Below are 2,239 nucleotides of genomic sequence, written 5' to 3'. Positions count from 1 at the left end.
TTCCGCAAAGTGACTTTGCGATATGGTTAAGTCTTTCTCCCTCTCTCAATTATTTTGCTATTGATTAAGCGTCCCCGTTTACAGTGCGTTTGAGTTCGTTTACCATTTTGCGATGAAATAAAGCACCCCATCATAATTATCTAATAGAACTTGTTGCATCCACTCACGGTTCGCTATCACCGCCAAACTTGTATTCAAACATTTTTAGAATGTTATTATAGTCACGAAAATATTCATGCATTTAAGCTTGTTGCGAAATAAGTCGGGGGGCGGGGGGTCGAGTCCATACGAATAATGTTCAGCCTTTCGGTTAACTAGCGTGGTTAATATCCTAGTCGTTGCTGTGACTAAAGCTAAAAACGCTATAGAGAATATGATCAAGTTTCTTCTCCATTATGGTATTAGTAGCGGTTATTGCATCTGTTATTGTATCTGGAACTATATGTCATTTTGGCTCGAATAAACTTGTGTCTATTAGCAACCATGTTCTTATTGTAGGCCTGCTAGTAGTGCAGGTTTACCCGCCAAGCATATAACATCGAAATTGTCTCGTTTAGATAGCGTCGAAGGTCCTAACTAGGATGCTTCGCTTTAGGCTGAAAATGGCGTAAAAGTAATTTGTTTAATTATGTTAATGCGTGCGAATGGTGATTCGCGTATATTGCTCTGTTCTCAACGAGGTGAGTCATTATAAACCCACGCTACTCTTAACTCTTTGTATTTCAGGCTCATACCGTGGACGTCTACCAAAAATACATTAAGTACCTGACATATCTGCAGCAGATAAGCCGCTCGAAATGATGGCATAAACTTTAATGAGACGATAAAATCGTCTCATTAAACAGACGTCTTATCGCTCATATGTCGTGCACCCATCTTAAACGTTATACTACAAATTTGTATAGTTTATGCTAACCGTCACTATTCTACAACGACCGTCACTCTGTAGTGACATATATCTTTTTTTGCGACTTTGCGAGGAAGCGCTCAGTCTTCAATCTGCCTCTGGAGATAACAAGTATCGTACACGTTAAAGATGATTTTGGTTTCAAAGGTATATTTTAACAAACTATTGTACATGCAGTCATGGTTCATCTTGTCCATTCTGCACTGTACTGGAAGCTTCGGTGCATCCAGGACTCGTCGGCTAGCGAGGACGAGAACACCCCGCCAAACGTTTCGCGTACGCAGAGCCCCGAGGACAAGACCGCCAAGCAAAAGTACAGCGACGACAAGAACTGCGACGACGAGTGCTGCGGCAACAAGGGCTGGGACGCCACGTCTTTGACTGGAACCGCCACGCCTCCGTGGATGTCGCCAGGCTTCACGAAGCTCAGCTACTCCAGGAGCAACACTAACCCGCCACCATCGTCGCCGTCATCGGCACCTTCTCCGTCTTCAGCGGAGACAGTGCTTTCACCTTCGCGTCGTCCTCTGGAGGTGGCCAGTCCGCCAACTTCATCGCCTGTGATGCTGGAAACAACTCCACGGCCGTCACCGCTGGTGGGCTCTCGCACGAAAGGCCTGCAGAACCGTCGATCTCGCCGTGAGGGTGCGACTCCTTATTCTCGACCCTGTCTCCTTCGCGACCAGAAAGGATGCTCGGTGGCTAACCCGAGTGGTTGTATTCGGGCTGCGAACGTGGAGTCTTCGGGACCAAAACTGCGTTCTCATATAACTGCGGACATGCTCGTTCCTGTGCGCTGGCCCTATGATGTGGCTCACTTGCGAGAGCAATACAATCCCATGGCGACAGTGTTTCCTGCTGTTCCCAATTTTGGCTTGTGCAACTGCCAAGATCCGTGCCGTTTCGACACTTGCCGCAATGCCCTCATGAACGTGTACTGCAACATCAACTGTTGTCCGTATGAGGGCATGTGCGGCAATGGCCTTCGGGAGTCTAACAAGGTGTACTTGGTTCGCAACCTTCGGACGTCTACGTTGGGTGTGGCTGTGGTTGATGACATCGAGGCAGGAGAAGTGGTCGGCCAGTACCTTGGCGAGCTGGAACACCTGAGCATGAACAGGAGCGTCCGCCCGCGGAACACAGGCTATCGCTTGGTGATGAGGCAGCGCCCGGAGCGCCCTGAGCACCCCGTCCTAGTGGCCATCAACGCGGAGAGAATGGGAGGGCTCATGAGATTTGTCAATCACTCATGCGAGCCGGTCGCCAAGTTTGTCGAGGTCGGGAACGGAAGGCGAACCACAGTAGTTGTGGTAACAACGGAGCGAGTTCGTC

The 2,239-nt window shown here is 48.8% G+C and overlaps 1 protein-coding gene across 1 annotated transcript; it reads left to right on the top strand.

Annotated features, from left to right (window-relative positions):
* Positions 1–1,086: 1,086 nt before the first annotated feature.
* Positions 1,087–2,090, top strand: PPTG_19273 (hypothetical protein; the record flags this gene model as incomplete). Its single annotated transcript, XM_008917833.1, has 2 exons — positions 1,087–1,910; positions 1,976–2,090. The coding sequence occupies 2 exons, from the start codon at positions 1,087–1,089 to the stop codon at positions 2,088–2,090; spliced, it is 939 nt and encodes a 312-aa protein (XP_008916081.1).
* Between the last annotated feature and the right edge of the window lie 149 nt (positions 2,091–2,239).

Source organism: Phytophthora parasitica (assembly GCF_000247585.1).
Source record: "Phytophthora parasitica INRA-310 unplaced genomic scaffold supercont2.118, whole genome shotgun sequence".
Classification (NCBI taxonomy): domain Eukaryota; phylum Oomycota; class Peronosporomycetes; order Peronosporales; family Peronosporaceae; genus Phytophthora; species Phytophthora nicotianae.
This window is presented reverse-complemented; position numbering and strand designations above follow the sequence as displayed.